Source organism: Oncorhynchus masou, chromosome 16, assembly GCF_036934945.1.
Source record: "Oncorhynchus masou masou isolate Uvic2021 chromosome 16, UVic_Omas_1.1, whole genome shotgun sequence".
NCBI lineage: Eukaryota > Metazoa > Chordata > Actinopteri > Salmoniformes > Salmonidae > Oncorhynchus > Oncorhynchus masou.
In genome coordinates this window covers 25,794,027-25,814,753 of record NC_088227.1, presented here as the reverse complement: position 1 = coordinate 25,814,753, position 20,727 = coordinate 25,794,027, and the positions used below count along the sequence as shown (strand labels likewise).

General features: G+C 43.9%; 1 protein-coding gene across 5 annotated transcripts in view; it reads right to left on the bottom strand.

Annotated features, from left to right (window-relative positions):
• Positions 1 to 4,921: 4,921 nt before the first annotated feature.
• Positions 4,922 to 20,727, bottom strand: part of LOC135557754 (syntaxin-binding protein 5-like) — a 150,183-nt gene continuing 134,377 nt past the window's right edge. The window contains exons 16-27 of one of the 5 annotated variants that reach the window (XM_064991326.1): positions 19,843 to 20,033; positions 19,561 to 19,686; positions 18,931 to 19,088; positions 16,674 to 16,733; positions 14,574 to 14,624; positions 13,372 to 13,421; positions 11,142 to 11,424; positions 9,676 to 10,048; positions 9,294 to 9,459; positions 9,109 to 9,220; positions 8,704 to 8,924; positions 4,922 to 8,215 (exon numbers count right to left, since the gene is read on the bottom strand). In XM_064991326.1, coding sequence (XP_064847398.1) covers positions 8,174 to 8,215; positions 8,704 to 8,924; positions 9,109 to 9,220; positions 9,294 to 9,459; positions 9,676 to 10,048; positions 11,142 to 11,424; positions 13,372 to 13,421; positions 14,574 to 14,624; positions 16,674 to 16,733; positions 18,931 to 19,088; positions 19,561 to 19,686; positions 19,843 to 20,033 — 1,833 coding nt within the window. In that variant the 3' untranslated portion in view covers positions 4,922 to 8,173. Of the gene's footprint in view, positions 8,216 to 8,703; positions 8,925 to 9,108; positions 9,221 to 9,293; positions 9,460 to 9,675; positions 10,049 to 11,141; positions 11,425 to 13,370; positions 13,422 to 14,573; positions 14,625 to 16,673; positions 16,734 to 18,930; positions 19,089 to 19,560; positions 19,687 to 19,842; positions 20,034 to 20,727 lie in introns of all 5 variants that reach the window. The other 4 variants (XM_064991327.1, XM_064991328.1, XM_064991324.1 and 1 more) reach the window with 4 other exon arrangements.

The window sequence follows — 20,727 nt, the reverse complement described above, 5'->3', positions numbered from 1 at the left end:
TGCTCCACTCTAATGACAGTTCATGATGCTCCACTCTAATGACAGTTCTCAACCACCATCTTCTGCCAGAGCCCTGGGGCCTGAGAGCTGAGGACACTAGACAGCTGAGGTCAGTGTGAGTGAACAGCGTTTCCCCAAGGGAAGAGAGGGGAACACTAATGAATAGTAATCAGGTTGTAAATTGCAACCCTCTACAGGAAATTAGAGACTGATTGAAGGCTCCTCATCTTCCTGCACATCATTGATCCTCAGCAGCCGTCACCACAGCAACACTCACTCAGACCTCCCCAGGTTGAACTGAACTCACTAAGCCTGGGACACTTCTGTTCTCTCATCTCGTGTTTGTGATTAGGATAGGCATGAAATAAATCTGATCTATGACCAGTTAGACACTCGTTACACTGGCACCGGGCCTGACAGGTGTGAGGTGAGGTGTTGATCCAGAGACCGTTTGTTTGTGTTTTGTGGGGCAGGGCCTATTCTAAAGGTTAGATTATGATTAGCACTTCTCTCTGAAGCCCCTGCCCTCAGAGTAGAGGGCTGACATAAACTCATTTTTAGATTATAACGATGTAAAAAATATTGGAAGCCACTAATATATTTCATCATGGTAAACCCAAAGTGACCTTCAAGACAGACTGGGCACTGACCACTGACCGCTCGATCACCTGTAATGGTTGCTTGGGAACCTGAGAGCACACTGCGATGCAGCAGTCACTTAGGTGAGATCAATACAGGGTAGTGTTTCTGTAAGAACATATGAGGTCAACAACACAGGACAAAGCACACCAAAAACCTTTATGTGACCTGTATACCTTGTTTGAGTATGGTGGCCTGGCAAGGTTGACTCAATCTCTGATGACTTTGTCCCTAATCATGATCTTCAGCTTCAGTTTGGGGTAAATCACCAGCTCCCTCCTGTTGCCAAGCGTCAGGTTCCTCTGCGCACCTAGATACGCGTCCCCATTCCTCCCAACCCGGTCACTATTTGGTGGCGTGGTGAGCAAATACAGCCCGGCAACCGTCTCATCCTCAGCTTTCAGCCTTTGCACCGCTTCGTGGATCCTTTGTAGTTGGTGTGGTATGTAGACACCATCGCCTTCCAGATCATAGTAGCCGTTATCCACGAACGACTCCACAAACTGAGAGAGCCATAGCTACCCACTATTGACAGCAAAGAGAAAAAAATTATGTTTTAAAGTTAATTTCCTGCAACTTTGTCATAGGGCGTTTAGAACATGTTGCAGTTGTAAAGCAAGTTTTCTACAGTTCTACACATTTTGGGGTGTTAGTGAATTTTTGTCAATTTGAAAATACGTTCCATGCGATTCTACTCATTTTGCCATGGGACAGATATACATGTTTGCAGTTTTAAAGCTAAATTCCTGAAATTCTAATCATTTTGCCATGGGGTGGAGAGAAATAATTTGATAAGTTTTACAGATAATTTCCTGCAATTCTACACATGCCATGTTAATGATATCTGAGCAAGAGTGAGTAACTGAATCAATGGAGGTGAGGGCCCCTGGGTATGTGCCCTGCTTGCCCGGTTGGTCATTCTGCCATGATTACCAGACATTTAGATAACTGACTAGACTAACTTAGCAATCTAATAATTGTCAGCTGACATGGCTAATTGAGTGACTATCAGTGACTGACAAAACAGGTGAAAAACTGCTGATGTACAACCACATTTCGAACTTGCACCTTGTGTTTTCTAGTATTCCAACTCGACCTGATTGAGTTCCTAAACTACCCTTCTAGTGGCCAGGGGCCCCCTAGTGGCCAGGGGCCCTAAATGACCAATTATGTTGCTTATGCCTGGAGCCAGCACTGGAGAGAGCTTGAGGGTCTTCAGCCACTCAAACACGATGCTGGGTCCACTGGTGGTCATTTTGGGAAGCAAAATGAAGAACAATGTGAAGGAAAAAAGTTCACAGCACTTCACTGTTTTCCCTCAACCTAATTATTCAGTAAATAACCAGATAAACACTCTAGTAGTGAGTGATTTAGCTTTTTACTAATGACAATCCTGACAAATGTAGTACCCTCATCATCTAGCTCCATTTTCAATGACCAAATATACCTTTCACACATACTTAAAGTGTTTGCCAGTTACAGGAAAGTCCCCAGTATCCCCACTATGAATAGTCACCAGGAAGAAAACCTAGGAAGAAACCTAGAGAGGAACCAGGCTATGTGGGGTGGCCAGTCCACTTCTGGCTGTGCCGGGTGGAGATTATAACAGAACATGGCCAAGATGTTCAAATGTTCATAAATGACCAGCATGGTCCAATAATAATAAGGCAGAACAGTTGAAACTGGAGCAGCAGTATCCCCAGTATCCCCACTATGATTAGTCCCTAGTATCCCCACTATGATTAGTCCCCAGTATCCCCACTATGATTAGTCCCCAGTATCCCCACTATGATTAGTCCCCAGTATCCCCACTATGATTACTCCCCAGTATCCCCACTATGATTAGTCCCCAGTATCCCCACTATGATTAGTCCCCAGTATCCCCACTATGATTAGTCCCCAGTATCCCCACTATGAATAGTCCCCAGTATCCCCACTATGATTAGTCCCCAGTATCCCCACTATGATTAGTCCCCAGTATCCCCACTATGAATAATCCCCAGTATCCCCAATATGATTAGTCCCCAGTATCCCCACTATGATTAGTCCCCAGTATCCCCACTATGAATAATCCCCAGTATCCCCACTATGATTAGTCCCCAGTATCCCCACTATGAATAGTCCCCAGTATCCCCACTATGATTAGTCCCCAGTATCCCCACTATGATTAGTCCCCAGTATCCCCACTATGATTAGTCCCCAGTATCCCCACTATGATTAGTCCCCAGTATCCCCACTATGAATAGTCCCCAGTATCCCCACTATGATTAGTCCCCAGTATCCCCACTATGAATAGTCCCCAGTATCCCCACCATGAATAATCCCCAGTATCCCCACTATAATTAGTCCCCAGTATCCCCACTATGATTAGTCTCCAGTATCCCCACTATGATTAGTCCCCAGTATCCCCACTATCATTAATCCCCAGTATCCCCACTATGAATAGTCCCCAGTATCCCCACTATGAATAGTCCCCAGTATCCCCACTATGATTAGTCCCCAGTATCCCCACTATGATTAGTCCCCAGTATCCCCACTATCATTAATCCCCAGTATCCCCACTATGAATAGTCCCCAGTATCCCCACTATGATTAGTCCCCAGTATCCCCACTATGATTAGTCCCCAGTATCCCCACTATGAATAGTCCCCAGTATCCCCACTATGAATACTCCCCAGTATCCCCACTATGAATAGTCCCCAGTATCCCCACTATGATTAGTCCCCAGTATCCCCACTATGATTAGTCCCCAGTATCCCCACTATGAATAGTCCCCAGTATCCCCACTATGATTAGTCCCCAGTATCCCCACTATGATTAGTCCCCAGTATCCCCACTATGAATAGTCCCCAGTATCCCCACTATGATTAGTCCCCAGTATCCCCACTATGAATAGTCCCCAGTATCCCCACTATGATTAGTCCCCAGTATCCCCACTATGATTAGTCCCCAGTATCCCCACTATGATTAGTCCCCAGTATCCCCACTATGATTAGTCCCCAGTATCCCCACTATGAATAGTCCCCAGTATCCCCACTATGAATAGTCCCCAGTATCCCCACTATGAATAGTCCCCAGTATCCCCACTATGAATAGTCCCCAGTATCCCCACTATGAATAGTCCCCAGTATCCCCACTATGAATAGTCCCCAGTATCCCCACTATGATTAGTCCCCAGTATCCCCACTATGATTAGTCCCCAGTATCCCCACTATGATTAGTCCCCAGTATCCCCACTATCATTACTCCCCAGTATCCCCACTATCATTACTCCCCAGTATCCCCACTATGATTAGTCCCCAGTATCCCCACTATGAATAGTCCCCAGTATCCCCACTATGAATAGTCCCCAGTATCCCCACTATGATTAGTCCCCAGTATCCCCACTATGATTAGTCCCCAGTATCCCCACTATGATTAGTCCCCAGTATCCCCACTATGAATAGTCCCTAGTATCCCCACTATGAATAGTCCCCAGTATCCCCACTATGATTAGTCCCCAGTATCCCCACTATGATTAGTCCCCAGTATCCCCACTATGATTAGTCCCCAGTATCCCCACTATGAATAGTCCCCAGTATCCCCACTATGAATAGTCCCCAGTATCCCCACTATGAATAGTCCCCAGTATCCCCACTATGATTAGTCCCCAGTATCCCCACTATGATTAGTCCCCAGTATCCCCACTATGAATAGTCCCCAGTATCCCCACTATGATTAGTCCCCAGTATCCCCACTATGAATAGTCCCCAGTATCCCCACTATGAATAGTCCCCAGTATCCCCACTATGATTAGTCCCCAGTATCCCCACTATGAATAGTCCCCAGTATCCCCACTATGAATAGTCCCCAGTATCCCCACTATGATTAGTCTCCAGTACCATACCAATGCTCTTGTGTCTTAGAGGTCCTGCCTGGATTCCACTCAAACGAATGGAACTGATATGTGAGTGTTTGCTGCCATCTAGTGAAAATGTTTGATTCATCACTAACTGTGCCTGGAGTCTGGATTCTGGGACTTGACCTTGATGAGATCATCCTGATGCTCAGCTTTAACCCTCAAACTACATGTTACTGTCTGAGGCACACAATTTTAGATATCCCAGATGTTATATCAATGCTGTATGACTATAGCTTCGGCCTCAAGTCAGTACTGTAACCAGTTCTTACTGACTTATTGATGAATAATTAAAGGAGCAGCACCTCCCTGCAAAGATGACACAATGCATTCACCTTAGTCTTCATGAAGAAACATGGAGAATAAACCAACACCAAATATATGCATGTTTTCCACTTTTATTTTCCATTGCACAGTCATTTCTATCTACAGAATTATTTCTAAATTGTTTGTGGCAGCAGATAAAGTCATAAACATCCATGTGAAATTTGCATAAAACTGTACAAGAAAATTGGCTACAATGAGAAAATACTGCAACCCACTGATAACTGTTAAATCCAGGACAGAAATGGCATTATGGCGGACAGACTCCCTCTTGTGAGTATGAATCATACCAGGTAAGAAGAATACTGCGTACAGAGTGTGTGGGCAAGAAACAACTCACTCAAAGACAAGAGAAAACTCATCGAAAATCTGAAAAATAAAAGAGATCTAGAATGAACGGGAAGGACCTTAATCATTTTTTTTGTAAGTCATTTTTTCTCCTTGGAAGATTGAAGCAGGGCTACCTATCAACAACCACACAACAGTGCATACTAGAACACAGAAAAAGAGACCAAACCTGCAAGTTAGTATCTCCAAAATGAGCCACTTGGAATTGTTACTAGAGTAGAAGGAGAATGCATTAGAAGACAAGCCAGGGAGAGTTGAAGCATGATGTGTGCAGACTGAGACACTGAACATGCGAGGCCGGTCAATGATGGAGCCACATTACACAGAGGTTGCATCATCCTGCTGATGCAGACATCATCTCCTTACTGTGGTTAGTGTGTCATTACTGTGCTTACTGTGTCGTTGCTGTGGTTACTGTGTCGTTACTGTGGTTACTGAGTTATTTCTTTTCTTTTCTTCCCATACTTTCTTGCTGTTTTTCCACAATTGATTTGACACAGATTGATTGCTCACCAAAATGAAGCATTTTGAGACAAGAAAACAAGTCATTATCGATCATACAGCACGAAAAAATGTCAAAGACCACAAAGTTGAACATTTAAGATAATGTGCTGGTCATAGCAACAGTGGAATGCTCCTATGGTCCTTTTAGGAGAAGGTGCAGGCTACTTAGAAGTTAGCCAAATACCACTTTAGAACTTTTATGATGGGCACAATGTTGTGAATACAATGGTTGTTCCATACTAAAACCTCACTAATAATAATCATTTGGTGGGGGCTTATAGTTGTCCTATTTCACACATGTACAAGTGTGTATTAATATTGGAAATGTGTTTTTTGTTGCATATCCCACTCTCCTTGAGAAGGGAATTTAGCCCAGTGACCAGGTCAGAATACACAGTTCCCAAGGCCCCATGTAGAACTATGCCTATTGTATTTTAATTAGTAAAACTTCTGGAAGGCCAAGTCGAGTAACGGAACAAGGAAACGAAAGCTAAAGTAACTCTTTGGCGTCATTAAAAATATGGCAGCTGTCCTTGAGTCGCTTGCTTGAGCAACACCCAACACTTTTCCAATTGGTCTTAGATTGTCAAATTATTTACCTATTTACAACAGAACGATAGAGAAGCCTGGGAGAACATTGAAGGACATACAAATGAGTGCTTTCACCACTGAAATAGGGATAGAAACAGATTTCTAAACAACAGACGGTTTCGACACACCACACATATAGCAGCGTCTCTTACATTTAAATCAATAAAATGTCAATAAACAGACCACTCAAACTGACAAAATATTTTACGGACAATTCTCAAGGAAAACTAGAAAAGTTTCAGTCTTCAAAAACGTATGACTTTGCGTGAACGTACATACTGTATATATAGTCCTGCATATTTGAACACAAACAAATAGGTTTATTCCCATGTGTTAATAGTAATCACCAAGTTCACGTGCACTTCAGGATCACATGTCCATAGAGTATATTTACTCCTGAATATCAATCCAATAGATCTGGATAGACCAGCAGTGTATAGGCCTACTGGAACACTGGCATCTTCCATACAGGGTAACTAACAAGCCCAAACTGTAGCAGATGTTAATGGCATGATGAGGTCAGGGAGAAAGGTAGCATTTAAATGTCAAATAAAAGACTTCAGGGAGAGACGGAGACAGTGACAGTCTTGCCTCTGGAGTTCTGATGTGTGTCTGACACCTGATATGAAACATTATTGATGGTGATGTGTTCTGATCTGAATGATAAATCTATGTATGTTATATCCATGACCTGTTTTTGAATCCAGCCCTTTTTATAAGGATAGCTTTATGGGAGTTTAATAAAGACACAAAACATACTGGCAACATGACCAAAGAAAAACACATCATCATTCACAATGTTCACGACAGCTAAGAAAAAGAAAAACAGATTTACAATAACAGAACAAAACAAACAATAAACAAGAAGAGATTAATTAAAGGTAGAGTTAGCGAAATTACATTGCACGAGCAGCACCACAGCTATGGCAATGAGCAAGATACAAGACTTCTCACATAATCACACATGGTATCTGCTCCTGTGCACGCACGGGTTCGTTTTGCGCACTTACAGTATGGTAGCCACGGGACCAAAACAGCGGAGAAGTTTAGCCCCGTGCTCCAAAGCTCTTAGTTGCTGCAGAAATGGACCCACTATGCTGTTTACTTTGTGCACCTACATCATACAGCTGACTCTACCTTTAAAACATGTATAATACAGTTGGGAACGATGTGAAAACAGTGAATCTATATGATGAGGAGAGTCTAGTCGGAGCAAGGAGAGGGGATCCAGTGTACATTGGAATTACCTGTTTTTTTATCCTGCAACTATGATATCACCTCCTGTGACTTTGAGTAGAGCTTCCTTTGCCCCTCACACCACCAGTCTGTCTCCACCTGTAAAGTTGTCCTCTTGTTGTTTTGCACTTGACAGTGGGAAGTGAATACAGCTTTGATCATTTATATAGATTTATGTATATATAATTATGTATATATATTCTTTTTTTCCTCTTTTTACATTTAGATTTTTTTTGTAGTTGTTTCTTCATTGTTTATTTTTTCTCTCAGTTGTGTTTGAATGTGTCTGTTAGTATACTGGCCCCGGATTGGTTGGAGCAGAGACAACGGCACAGAACATGTTGCCGAATGAGGATGAGGGAACCCCAGAGCTACAGTCAATCGGCAGGTCACAGATGGGAAAAACAAACAATAACAAAAAAGAGAACACCTCTTTCTCTCCAGTCCGTTCCTCAGTTTGTAACCTTATGACTGAAGTAAATACAGTATACAACATTGTGCTCGGAAAGCGTGTCCCACGTGTCCAGCGGAGGAAGGAGAGATGGAAGGCGGGATGGATAGAGAGATGGAGGAGGGGGGCATGTAGAGTCCAGATGAAGCTATGTCCCTTTGGCTCTGCTCCCCCCTCTCAGATCAGAACTGGTACCACTTCTTGTCTTTGCACTTCAGCATCATCTTTAGAGAGGGGAAAATGGAACACTCGTGTTACAGAAAACTCCACATTGTCTTGCTCTAAGGGCTATTCCGGACACTAATGATTTTGTGTTATTAAACAGGAATTAAATGAGGAATTGGCATGCTCAGCTCAAAGGTTTGTGGTAACAAAAAATATTTGGGTGCAGGGTTCAAAAGCCATACACTGGAAGAAAGGAAAATCCTGCACTCGCTGAAATATTCTTTACATTTTTATTGTCAGCGTTTCGAGGGCAGCCTTCACCAGCGTTTGAATGCTGAAGAAAGCTGTTTGCTCTGACCATGTCCATTTGTTCTGACCTCTGCTGCTAAAAAAACAAACATTAAAACGTAAGAATATTTCAGTGAGTGTGGGTTCCTTCTTTTTCCAGTGTAGCCTCATAATATAACACCTTCCTACAGGATGAAGTTGCCCCAAGACACTGATCTCAGATTAGTTTGATGTTTCGTATCATAATGTAACGTCTTACGTCGTGGGCGTGTTTGCCAAAGGAGTCGGCGCTGGCCAACATGGCCGCCGTCCTCTCGTCCAGCTCGCCCAGTTTCTGCCCTCTCTCATCCAGTGCTATCCGGGCACGCGCCAGGTCGGCCACAACGCCCGAGGCTGCCCCCTTCATGCCCTCCAGGCCCTGAGGACCTGGGATGTGCTGGGCAAGGCCACGGGACGCCTTACCCGCCTGCGTCTCACCAACTACAGGAGAGGGGGAGAGGGAGAGCCAGAAAGACAAGGAGAAAGGAAAAAGAGTGGGAGAGAATGAGATTGAGAGGGAAAGAGAAATGTGGCAAACTTAACACTGAATATATAGATAAAATAGGTTCTCTGTGCATGTGTACACTATAGTATGTGTGTGTTATGTTCTATGTGTGTCACTTACATAGTTCCTCTCTGTCCAGGGAAGTTGCTCCCCCCCCAAAAAGGCCCTTGAAGAATCCTCGGTTGGGAGCCTCTGGGGTTTCCACTGGTGTGAACAGTTCTCCCAGCATCTCCTGAAACACACATACACACATTAACACAGTTGTATTACATGTGTGTGAGTGTGTGTATTTACGTGGTCCTGACCTGCAGGTTCTCACAGGTCTCCTGGCTGTATGTGATCCTCTGTATCTCAGTGGGGGAGGTGAGGTACATGGCCTGGCCCAGGTTGGTAAAGCAGAAGGTCCGGGCTATCCGCATGTCTGTCAATGGCAGGTAGTTTACATCCAGCAACGGTCTCAGCCCCGGCAGACTGCAGACAGACAGAGAGAGAGACCACATACAACACAATGTTACTCAAACACAACATCATTCTACTCTGTGTGTTTTTCATGTAGAAACCTTGAGTCTAACCCTAGCATTCATTAAGCTCTTTATAGTAATACAGGGATCATCAGTTAGCTTTAGCATATGCATCTATTTTGTGTGTGTGCGTGCGTGTGTGTGTTTGTATGGCTCACTGACTCACCTGAGGGTCATGATGTGTCCGTTAGCACAGAAGCAGGCCACACAGTTCCCTATGTTCATCTGGACCACGTCAGCCCTCAGGACGAACGATGTCTCTGTGATGCTGTGTTTGAAGATGCAGTTCTGTGAGGGCAGTGCTATGACCTTAGCCTGTTTCTCAGAGCACACCACCGCATACTGGCTCTCCTGCAGCTCCTGGGAGGTGGAGGGCGACACAGAGACCGGGCGGCGTTTACGGGCCTTGTCTCGCTCCTCACTGTCGGCGCCCGCAGCGTTTGGCTCATACCAGGTCTCGAAGGCAGGGGGGAGGAAGGTTCCTGTGTTGTCCAGGAAGGCCATCCTCAGGATACTGCCCTTCAGTCGTGCCAGGGTACCTGGACAGACAAGTGGGATGGAGTGTGTTAAAAATATATCTACAGTGCATTCAGAAAGTATTCAGACCCTTACAACCTTATTATTTGGGAAAAGTCTCTGATTGGAGTCCACCTGTGGTAAATTCAATTGATTGGACATGATTTGTAAAGGCATTCACTATCCTACATAAGGTCCCACAGTTGACATTGCATGTCAGAGCAAAAACCAAGCCATGAGATGGAAAGAATTGTCCATGGAGCTCTGAGACATGATTGTGTCGAGGCACAGATTTGAGGAAGGGTACAAATATTGTCTACAGCATTGAAGGTCCCCAAGAACACAGTGGTTCTCCATCATTCTTAAATGGAAGAAGTTTGGAACCACCAAGACTCTTCCTAGAGCTGGCCGCCCGGCAATCGGGGGAGAAGGGCCTTGGTCAGGGAGGGGACCAAGAACCCGATGGTCACTCTGACAGAGCTCCAGAGTTCCTCTGTGGAGATGGGAGAACCTTCAAGAAGGACAACCATCTCTGCAGCACTCCACCAATCAGCCAGAGCCCGGACTTGAACCCGATCGAACATCTCTGGAGAGACCTGAACACAGATGTGCAGAAACGCCTCCTATCCAACCTGACAGAGCCTGAGAGGATCTGCAGTGAAGAATGGGAGAAACTCCACAAATACAGGTGTGTCAAGTTTGTAGCGTCATACCCAAGAAGACTCAAGGCTGTAATCGCTGCCAAAGGTGCTTCAACAAAGCACTGAGTAAAGGAATACTTATGTAAATGTGATATTTCAGTTGTTGTTTTGCAAACATTTCTAAAAATATGTTTTTGCTTTGTCATTATGTGGTATTGTGTGTAGATTGATGAGGGAAAAAACTATGTAATCCATTTTAGAATAAGGCTATTACATAACAATGTAGAGGTCTGAATATTTTCCGAATGCACTGAATGTATAAAACATTTATTGGTATGTACAGATGTCGATTATGTGTAGAGCAGGATGTAATTTTTGTCTGGAAACAAAGAGTTGTTAGCGTTCCTTATGTATTCATTAACATACTCACGCAATCACACACACCCATCCATTCACTCATAACCCAGACACCCACCGCTAGGTAAGACGATAACAGGCTGCAGCAGCCTTTGTTCCCCAGCAGGGGGCAGGTTGAGGGCCACAGCCAGCACTGTTCCCAGGGAGGTTCCCACGTATAGGCATGGTGTGATGGCGCTGTCCCCCTTCCGGGCGAATGTCTCGCAGAAGTGGAAGGAGGTGATGGCCTCGCGCGCCTCCTTGTCGATGGAGGTGACGGAGGAGGAGCGTGAACGGCTGAAGGAGCTGTCCCGGGGGTCTAGTGGGTTGGCGCCCCGCGGAGGACATACAGACAGGAGGACAGTAGAGGAGAGGACACAGAGGTAAAGCACCCACACACACGGAGAGAAAACACACTACACACTACATGAATACTGTGAACAACAGCTGTATGATTGGTGGGAGCAGTTGGATTCTGACAAACAACAATTGCGGTTGACATTTTATTGTATCACTAAGCTAAAATAGCAATTACACAGGAGCAGAAAACAGTGAGCAGTTCCTTTTAAAGAGGTCTAAAACACCTTGTGAAATGTTGAGTAAAATAGATTAGGCCAGCTGTAAAATAACTTGATCTGTTGAAGAAAACTCATCTCCTTACATGGCAAACTAAGAGTTTCAAGGTCCAGGTGAAAGGTTAAGACACATAGCAATAGAAAAGGACTTGCTTTTATCTGTGGAGCAGATGGAACTCATAAAATCAATGGTTGGTCATTGGTTGAAGAAGATTTGCGCGGAGGAAACATGGGAAGATTTCACTAAAACTTTACAACCTTGTACTTGTTTTATTCATTAGTACAAAAAACAACACATCATCAAAATATAAAACCAGGTGTCAACATAACAAGCTAATACAATTCTATAAGCTGAGTTGCTGGAAAGATGAATAAACAAACGTTTATAAACGGTATTTATCACAAACAACACTGTTGTTATACACTGAGTGCACAAAACATTAGGAACATTCCTAATATCAAGTTGCACCCCCTTTTCGCCTCAGAACAGCCTCAATTCATTGGGGGATGGACTCTACTAGGTGTTGAAAGCCTTCTACAGGGATGCTGGCCCATGTTGACTTCAATGCTTCCCACAGTTATGTCAACTTGGCTGGATGTCATTTGGGTGGTGGACCATTCTTGATACACAAGGGAATCTGTTGAGTGTGAAAAACTCAGCAATGTTGCAATTCTTGACACACTCAAACCGGTGCACCTGGCACCTACTACCATCCCCTGTTCAAAGGCACTTAGATATTTTGTCTTGCCCATTCACCCTCTGAATAGCACACATACACAATCCGTGTCACAGTTGTCTCAATGCTTAAAAATCTTTCTTTAACCTGTCTGCTCCCCTTCAGCTACACCGATTGAAGGTAATTTAACAGGTGACATCAATAAGGGATCATAGCTTTCACCTGAATTCACCTGGTCAGTCTATGTCATGGAAAGAGCAGGTGTTCATAATGTTTTGTACAATCAGCGTATGTCACAATTCAGTTAGTGTGTTATATGTTGACACCTCCAAAAATCTTTTACCAGACTATCATATCTCTGCATTTGACAGATTTGGCATATTCAATAAGAATCTGACCCAAATAAACCCTCTCTTCCTCATCTTAGGGGTTCTGCCATTTGGGGTCCTAGGGAGGAAATTGTGATTTTCGTTTTTGGGTAAACTGTACAGATAAAAAAAATAAAAGAACAATGTTTCTTTCTGTATTTATATCTGTCGGTCTCCTACAAGAAAAGTGTTTTAACTTTTGGAAAGGACCAAACACAAAAGAAACAGGTAGGAAATAGAAAATAGGAAGAGAATGCTGCAGAAAACACATATACACAGAAAGCTCTATTGTGCTACAGAGTCCTGGTTAGTTTAGCGTAGCAGTTTATAAAATACCCAACAGAAATGTACTGTATGTCTGTCCTCTCCACCTCTTGTCTCCAGGTTTGTCTTAAGAAGTAGCAGACACTGCCAAATGGTGATCATCAGTTAGTCTGACAGCATTTTTTAGGAAATATATAGGATATATCTATGCTTTTGGTAGTCATGAGGCCATCAACAGGGCTCTTTGCCACCTCTAGGGCATTATACGTATACTAAAATCTTGTAGAAAGTGACATAAGCTTGTATTAATGGATAGCAACTACAGAGCTCACATTATTCCCGTGAGATGCTCATATCGGGAGACCGTTTTGGGAAAAAAAATGTATTAAGAAACGCAAAATGTTAACACGAAGTTAAGGCTTACCCAAGTCTGGCTTTAGCTCAGTAGGCAAGCTTAATTTCCGTGACATCTTTGCTGGAAAAAAGAGAACACCCCTCTTTACAAACACACACCTAAGCTAACACGACAGGCCATGCAAAGCTAGCTAGGAGCTAGGAGTTAGAAGCTAGCAGCTAGGACTGGGATGTGGTTGTGCTTATAGCATTACTACACACATAAGCTTTGGTATAACTGTTGGTGTTTGCTTCATTCTGCTTCAGGGGAGGCAAAATGCTTTAGAATTAAACAGGAAGGAAGCATTAGGGCATCAGAGGAAGACAACCCTGTTGAATCACAGAGGCATGCTGGGACGGACAAAATAACAACAAGTAAGTAAGCTATCGTACATAGTGCACACAGTGTCCTGGAAGAGAGGAATAGTAAGAAGATACACATTCATTCAGAACCCCCATGCCACAGGAGCATGCACCAAAGACAGGAAGGAAACAGGAAGTGAGCAGGATGGAAGAAAACAGTGGAATGACAGTACAGTACAAGCAGGGAAGATGTATCTCTGGTAGGGCCTACAAGGCACGTTTAGCTAGGTAGTCAGAACTATGTTAACTTTTGGAGCCTCGTGAGGTTTTGGTTTTGACATTTGACTAGCCTTACAGTCCATTTCTATTATTTATTAACTAATGTTAGAGATGCTTTGCACATAAATCAAAGATATCTTAAAATTATTTGTCGTTTAAGAAAAGAACACACTTCTTAAACTGCCCATTTATCCTAAATCTATGAGGTAGAGAATGACAGTGTTCAGAATATAAACCTTGCCGCAAAGTCAACAGTGTCAGACAGACAGAAGACAGAGTTGGGAAAGTACAGAGTGACTACAGATAGACTGCTGTGATGTCATAACTACAGACAGCCAATCAGGAGCCGGAGTGAAGGAAGGACAATCATTGAAGGACAATTGCCACAGGCACATTTCACAATGTGACATACGTGCTACAAACATGTAGCATGCAATGGAGTTCTAGGGTATACCATTATAAGTGTGTGGCTGTGTGTGTATAAGATTTTATACAAGGTTTGTTCTAGGCCAAACAGTGATTCAGTACCACTGAGGTGAAAACAGAGACCGAGACAGGTTGCTACAACAAAACAGTGGCTGACAACTTGTCTTGTACATTGTACTATCCCTGCCCAAACTACTCCGTGGTTGAAGTCTTTGGCCACTCTTACCTCCTCTACCCCCACCTCCATTGTAGAATTGCTGATGGTTTGACGCCAACACTTTTGGGAGGAAGTAGATAGACGTGCAGTTAGAAACATCCTGGTACTTTACCATACCGCCTACCAATCACATTCGTGAAAGGACTGTTTTTCTACTTGTTATCATTATAACATGAGAACCAATTGATAGCAGTTTGCCTCAATCTTAATTTTCAACTACCTGGGCGCATGCAGAATATTTGTAGACGTAGTGTACATTTTTGTTCAGACTAATTATTTTCCTAGCAGCCAAAACTTTAAAGCCTTGTTGACTCCAGACAATTCTAGAATCAATTAGGTGTAGACATATGCTCAAGTCAAGACTGGAGACCAGATATGCCATCCTCGTAAATAGCAGATGTACAGAGGCAGTGTCGAGCTAGTGACACCAGACACTGGGGTTTGGCATAGTTGGCTGAACACCTGGAACATAGCTAGCAGTGTGACTTCAGTCTCTGGGCTACTTGTTTTTTCTGTGTGACCTTTTAAAATGCAGCTCAGCTCTGTGTTTTAGCCCCAGTGTCTGTGTGTTAATGTCAAGCTCCCAGTAATGAGATGGAACTGGGTTGTTCTCAAATTAGCATGCCTCATCACCTCAAATGCTAATTTAGCGAACTGAGATTAGTCGTCCAGGACAGGGCCATTGAGGAAGCACCTTATCGTGACAGTAACTGTGGAAGGGACTATAACGTTTTGTTTGTACAAATCTGAAAAGGGCAGATGCTTGGATTAAGTTGTGTGAAAAGAATTATTGTTTGTTGTTGATCTATTCGTGACCATGTTCTGTAATACTGTAGTAATACATACAGATGATTGAATATGCATCTCCTAGTTACATGATCAGATCTCACTTGAAACTCACAAGGAAGTTTGTAGTTCTGTTTCATTCCTAGATCCGAAAATGACCCAGCATGATATGAGTAAAACCCACTGGAAAGGAATCCACTACATCCCGTCCTATAAAAGTCAAATAAGGTCTGGAAGACTCAGACAAAATCAATAGACAGAAAACAAATTATATGTGGGCATGTCGGAGTATCATTTTTAAAAAATTTTTTTTTTTTTAAGTCCAAGATTTGGAAAGGTCCATATGAACTAACCCTCCTTATAAACTAATGTCCTATTTGGTGGGAATCAATACATTTATGTCTTGGACTGACTATAGAGTACCTATTCACTGATTCAGGGAGTTTAATGGTCCTAAACTGTCTAGTTAATGCCAAATCATGGTGTCATCGCCTCAGTTTACTGCTAATGTCTCAGGTTTTGAAAAAACATATTAAAACTGCCAAAATCTATCTAATCTATTATTTATTCTTCTTTCTGTTTTATTAAAAGTATATTTTATTCCTTGAAAGCAGGAGAGTGAAGTGTCAGTACACAAAAGAGACCTGTAAAAAATGGTTTAATTTAAACTCTAAACACTCCAGTTGTAAACTTGACCCTTCAATAAAGTCTGTGTGAAATCAAACGTTCAGACAGAGAGAACTGCAACACTTCTGGTTTTCAAGAAAAAGGTTCCCACATCCAAAGGTGTGTGTGACATCTCAGAGAAAACCATATTCACCAATAGCAACCAAATCGCTCACATGCATTCTAATAAAATGTAGGCAAAGATGTACTACCAGTTTTCTAGCATGGATTCATAATATTCAGGTTAGGTCAATATACGGTCTTCAAGTGAATCATGCTTATTTATGAGTCCCTTTACCCATAACAACCAACCTGTTACTAAACAAGTTGTTCTGGGTTCAGTGGGTGTTGTAACTGCTGTGGATACAGATGTAGGATCTTAATTTGAGCCAGTTCGCTACAGTAGGATAATCCTGCAGCAACAGGAAATGTGAAATATTATGTGGATTATAATTAATTATTGTAGGGGTAGATACATTTTTCGTGAAGGAAAATCAAGTCTAAAATGTCAAAGTGGAAATTACAAACTTCAGAAGTCTTTTTAAATCTCCAATACACTGCATTGCAGGAAAGTTCACCTGAAAATGGGTGATCAAATTAAGATCCTACATTTGTACCAGTGTAATGCTAACTCTAACATGCTGAAAGACAGTTTACCTGAAGTGGGGGATTTGCAGCGGTCCTCCGAGGCAGAACCTTCGTTGATGTCACACAGACCTGCATCAGAAGAGACAGACATTGCACGACATTAGATATCATTATCATTAGCTACAGATTCATTCTTCTCTGTCCTTTTCTCCTTTCTGTTTGATACGGATGTTATGATATGTAGGTTTTGGGGTATACCTCCATTTTCCCTGTCTGCCAAACAGATGATGCAGACCAGAGCAGAAACAGACTAAACAGACTGCTGCCCAAGCCATTGCCCCAACCTCCCCATACATAGAGACAGAAGGCCTGGACCCAGACAGACAGACAGACAGACAGACGCAGCCAGATAGCCCCAGACAGACACAAACACAGCCCCACTGTCCCAGACAGACTCCGGTACTATGGGTAGGACAGACATACAGACCCTAACCCGGACAGACTCCAGTCCTCTGGGTAGGACGGACGGACAGGTAGACTGACAGACACCACCAGATGGACAGACAGACAGCCCCACACAGACAAAGACAGCCCCACTGCCCCAGACAGACAGACTCCAGTACTATGGGTAGGTCAGACATACAGACCCAACCCGCACACGACTCCAACATCATCACTAAGTTTGCCGATGACACAACAGTGGTAGGCCTGATCACCGACAACGATGAGACAGCCTATAGGGAGGAGGTCAGAGACCTGGCAGTGTGGTGCCAGGACAACAACCTCTACCTTAATGCCAGCAAGTCAAAGGAGCTGATCGTGGACTACAGGAAACGGAGGGCCAAACACGCTCCGATTCACATCGACGAGGCTGTAGTGGAGCGGGTCGAGAGATTCAAGTTCCTCAGTGTCCACATCTCTAAGGTTTTATCATGGTCCACACACACCAAGACAGTTGTGAAGAGGACACAACAACACCTCTTCACCCTGAGGAGGCTGAAAAGATTTGGCATGGGTCCTCAGATCCTCAAAAAGTTATACAGCTGCAACATTGAGAACATCTTGACTGGCTGCAACACCACTTGGCATGGCAACTGCTTGGCATCCGACCTCAAGACGCTACAGAGCGTAGTGCGTATGGTACATCACTGGGACCGAGCTGCCAGCCATCCAGGACTTCTATACCAGGCGGAATCAGAGGAAGGCCCTGCACATCAACTCGGTACTGGCACCCTGTGTATATAGCCAATTGATCCTTACTCACTGTATTTATTAAACATTTTATGACATGTTTTACTTTAATGTTATTTCTGTATTTTATATATCTTTGTATTGTTGGGAAGGGCCTGTAAATAAGCATTTAACTGTTAATCTACACCTGTTGTTTATGACGCATGTGACAAATTAAATTTGAATTGATTTGATCAATTACTCCTCAGACTCTCCCCACTCTGACAGGTGCCAGCCCACCACTAACCACACACACACACACACACACACACACACACACACACACACACACACACACACACACACACACACACACACACAATTTTCCTCACCAAGCTGTTGCTAAGCCATGCAGGTTACAGTCATTACACAAGAGTGGTTATTGGCATTGATTTGGTTATACTGGAGACTGTAGTAACGTCATCAAACAACAGGTGGCAGTATGTCATAATGCAGCGATGCTGCGGTCTGTCAATAACACCACAGTGCTGCAGTGACACGGTATGTGTAGGAGGGATGGCTGTTTGTGTCAGTGTGTGTGCCAGCCAGCCACCACAGAGAGAAGACAACGCACTGAAGATACAGAGACGCAGGAGAGGAGACGGAGAACCTCGTACCACCTTGTCACCACCATTGCTTTTTTTGATTGCCTACATGTGCAGATGATACAGACTGAATAGCATACAAGCACATCTACCAAATATACCCCTCATCCTTGTAACATCGTACATGACTACGTATGCCTATGTCTACACACCTGTAAGTATGAGAATTATGAAGATGACATAAGTCATAAGTCATGCTACAAAAAAACATCTACTGTAAGGCCATATATAGTACAAACCACAGGACGTTGGTGGCACCTTTAATTGGGGACGACGGGGTCGTGGTAATGACTGGAGCGGAATTAGTGGAACGGTATCAAATACATCAAACACATCATGGTTTCCATGGTTTCCATGTGTTTGATGCCATTCCATTTGCTCCATTCCAGACATTATTATGAGCCGCCCTCCCCCCAGCAGCCTCATGTGATACAACCCTACAGAAGGCTACCTGTGTGGTGGTAAATCAGTGAAGTGGTAAAGGTCTTTACCATTACCTCCGGCGGGCTGGCGGGCCTTGCGTGGAGAGCGAGCCTGTCTCTGGTAGGGATCATTAGACCCATACAGCTCCACTGTCCCCAGGTTCAACAGCACTGTCCTCTGGAGGTAGTCCACCACTGCCAGACCATTACTGTTCCCAAACACAATCCTGTTGGAGAGAGGAAGGGGCGGGAGAGGGAGGGAGGGAGAGAGAGAAGTGGAGGAAGGGGAGGGAGGGAGGGAAGTGGAGGAAGAGAGGGAGATGTAAAAAGAGATATGAGATTGGGGTTTGGGGTTTAGATTAAATATAGCTAGTTCTTCCAGAAACCAAAGAAGCAGAAGTCTCAGACAGAATTTCCCTGCGGACATAAACCGTGTAGACACAGCTTGACTCCATTCCAGCTCAGCTGAAAGAGGGAAATCATATCAAATCCATGGCTCACAACCACATTTTGACTTTTCGAATTGAGGACCTGTTCCTCAAGTTGAGAAAGACATTACCGCTCCCTAAAATGATCTTACTTTCACAGTATCCTTGGTTGGTTTGCACAGAGCTCCAGATTGAAGTGTTATATTGGGTTGTTTCATTAGGGTTCACAGTAAATCTCATGTAGATATACTGTCTACCACCTTATACTTACAGGCCGTAGGAGGAGTTGAGGGCCAAGCTGGTGATCTGTTGGGGGGGCTCTCCACTTACCCACACCAGCTGCACCACCAACTCTACCTGATACCCTGAAGACTGCTTCAGAGGGGTACTACGCACCCTACAGACAGAGAGGGAGAGAGAAAAAGAGTGTAATTGTATTGAATAGCCTCAGAGAGATTGTGGGCCGATTGTGCATCCCTAAGGCACAGTTTGTTGCAGAGTGTACGTGTGTGTAACTACTGTATGTGAGCCGGTGGTGGTGCAGGATGCATACTTGAGGCAGGGTACGTTGTCTCGGACCCCGTCAGAGGAGTTGCTGCTGGTGGAGGGGTGAGTCGGGGGTCCGGTAGTCTGGGGGCTAGGTGAGGCTGCTCCTGGGGTGGGCAGGTCACGGTCCCCCCCTCCTCCCCCCTCTGGAGGGGACTCCATGTCATTCACCTCATACTGCAGACGTACCTCCAACAGCTAGGGAACACACACACATTCCAGAGACTCAATGAGTTCAGCAGCCATTTTCAGTATGATTCAGTGTGAGTGTGTGTGTGTCTATGTGTGCATGATGGGAGTCTCAATAGCACTATTGGCATTTATGCATGTGGTACTGATCTCTCTCTCTCTCTCTCTCTCTCTCTCTCTCTCTGCTTTCAATCTCTCCACAGGTCACACACTTGATCTTGGTCAGACACAGATCATTATTATCATCACTATTCATAGCTGCCACAAAATAATGATACAGGTTGTTTACCACTATGTATGTTGGCATGGCAACCATAATGTGTTCTTACTGGCTGGAGACTCATCTAATGAGGCATTGGGAGGTAAACACTGTCTCTAGGAACAGCCTTCAGGATCCAAGAAACACTATTGAACCAATAATGACTCTGCTCAGTTGTCTAGTTGTCTACGGGAGGCTATATTTACCACTACACTGTGTGTCTGTCGTCATGGCATCCATATTGCCAGGCTATAAGCATCAAGAGTAAATGGGAGTGTTTCTCAGTTTACACTATCCAACGATCAAACATGGTCAGCACAGAGACATGTTAAACACACACACAAAGACAGCTGGTGCAACGGTTCTCGTCTGGTGAAGGAGAAGTGGACCAAAATGCAGCGTGGTATTTTTGATACATCTTTAATGACGACGAAAAAACACGAA